Source organism: Poecilia latipinna, unplaced genomic scaffold (assembly GCF_001443285.1).
Source record: "Poecilia latipinna isolate Pla-1442-1.1 unplaced genomic scaffold, P_latipinna-1.0 Scaffold2553, whole genome shotgun sequence".
NCBI lineage: Eukaryota > Metazoa > Chordata > Actinopteri > Cyprinodontiformes > Poeciliidae > Poecilia > Poecilia latipinna.
Window position 1 is genome coordinate 64,269 of NW_015115169.1, and position 1,847 is coordinate 66,115.

Genomic DNA, 1,847 nt, shown 5'->3' on the forward strand with positions numbered 1-1,847 from the left:
GGGGGGCAAAGGGGGGGGGGGGGGGGGGGGGGGGGGGGGGGGGTAATAGTTGTAAAACATGCGAAACAAAAGCCAGCACGTACCTGCGGCGCGCCGGGGCGCCTGCTGCTTCCTCCGCGGCATGTTGGCTTCGGGGGCCCGGCAGGGAAGTCGTCTCTGGCCACGATGAAACGAGGCTGCGGGGAGGTGGTGGAGGTGGTGGAGTGTGTGAGTGTGTGTGTGGATGTGTGTGTGTTGGAGGGGTGGAGGTCGGGGGGGTTATCCGAGGGAGCTTTGATCCAGTTTCTCCCCCCGGTTGGCTGCGCTCTCACGGCTCCCACATAGATCGAGGTGGGAGTGTGTTTGAAGGTAGAGAAACAGGCGCAGTTTTCGAGAAATAAAGAAGAAGAAGAAGAAGAAGAAGAAGAAAAAACAGGATGAGGAAAGAGCGCCCCAGCAGCGGCAGCAGGAGCTCCGCGTGGCGGTCGCTCGGTCGCGCTGTCTCCCCCCCGCCGCCGCCTCGCTCTGCTCTGGCTCCGATGGACCTGACGGAGCGGCGGATCCTCCGGCGGTAGGAAGAGAGAAAAACGGCGCTTTGTGTCTCCCTGCGATCCTCCGGGTTTACTCTGTGTCGGAGGCGGCAACAGGCGAGCTGGAGGAGATAAAAAACAACAGATGATTGCGTCAGTCAAGAGTCCGCAAACAAGAGAAGCTCCACACATCAAGCGCTGACACAACTGAAACCCTGCGCCGCTCCGCCGCTGATAGGCAGTTCTCCGTCTCTCACTCCCCTCTGCCTCCACCTAGTAGGCTCTACCCCTCTCACTCTCTTTCTGACATCTCCTGTCTTATTCTAGCCTCCGATTTATCCCTGAAGCCCCCAGGCCCCCCTCCCTTCCTCGGACATGCACACCGGACACAAGAATACAGTTTTATTCACCAAAAACACACCGATGGGTGATCAGCCTGAGCCGCGATTCTGTTGAAGAAGACATTTCTAATCTCATTGGGGAAATGAAGCTTAAATAAATCTTTTTTTTTTCTTTCTTAGAAAAGATAACGGAGATCCACACTTACTTCACAGGCTGATCCTCTGATTCACCGTCCATAGGTTTTCTCAGGTACAGTCAGAGTCAACAGTTGAAACATGCCTGAGAGCAGCTCGTACACATCCATTCATTCAGAAAATAATAATAATAATAATAATAAAAGGAGCCACGTGAAGCTTTTTATTTCCAGTTTCAGAGGACAGAGGTGGAGGCTGCTCCGCGATTTTGTCCGAAAGCGCTTTGAAACATCTGCTGAGGGGCAAGTCATTCAGTCAGCATGGGCGCGCGCGCCCTTCACAACAACGTGTGTCTGTGCGCACGCGCGTGCGTGAGTGAGTGCGCGGATCGATGAGATACGCGCTTGATTGGGTCTCCCTTGTTTGTAATAATGTACATGAGGAGGAGGAGGCGGTGGAGGAGGACCAGGCTGCTTCCAGGCAGCGCACGGATCAGCCGAGCGTCTGCGCCGCGCTGTCAGGCACTTCCCCGGCTGCCGGTGATGATTTCCTTTCCTTTGCTTTCCTTTGCTTTCCTTTCCTTTCCTTTTCTTTAGTTTTCTATCCGACTCTGCTTTTTTTCTTCTTCTTCTTCTTCTTCCTCTACGTAGAGATGAGCTGTTTAGATCAGAATCAGACGCGTCTCCCGCAGCGGCGCACTGACCTCTCAAAAGGCGCAAAACCTTTCCCGACTTAAGAGGAACTTAGTAAACTTACAACTTACTTCCTTTTTTATTTGTCATGATAGATATTTACAAGAAAGTTCAAAACTTTTATCAGTTCAGTTTTATACAGTTGAGGGCTTTTTTTTCTTATTGAGGAA

The 1,847-nt window shown here is 52.5% G+C and overlaps 1 protein-coding gene across 1 annotated transcript in view; it reads right to left on the minus strand.

Annotated features, from left to right (window-relative positions):
• Positions 1-1,147, minus strand: part of LOC106938296 (teashirt homolog 3-like) — a 60,630-nt gene extending 59,483 nt beyond the window's left edge. The window contains exons 1-2 of the mRNA XM_015020241.1: positions 1,057-1,147; positions 84-631 (exon numbers count right to left, since the gene is read on the minus strand). Coding sequence (XP_014875727.1) covers positions 84-123 — 40 coding nt within the window. The 5' untranslated portion in view covers positions 124-631; positions 1,057-1,147. The remainder of the gene's footprint in view (positions 1-83; positions 632-1,056) is intronic.
• Between the last annotated feature and the right edge of the window lie 700 nt (positions 1,148-1,847).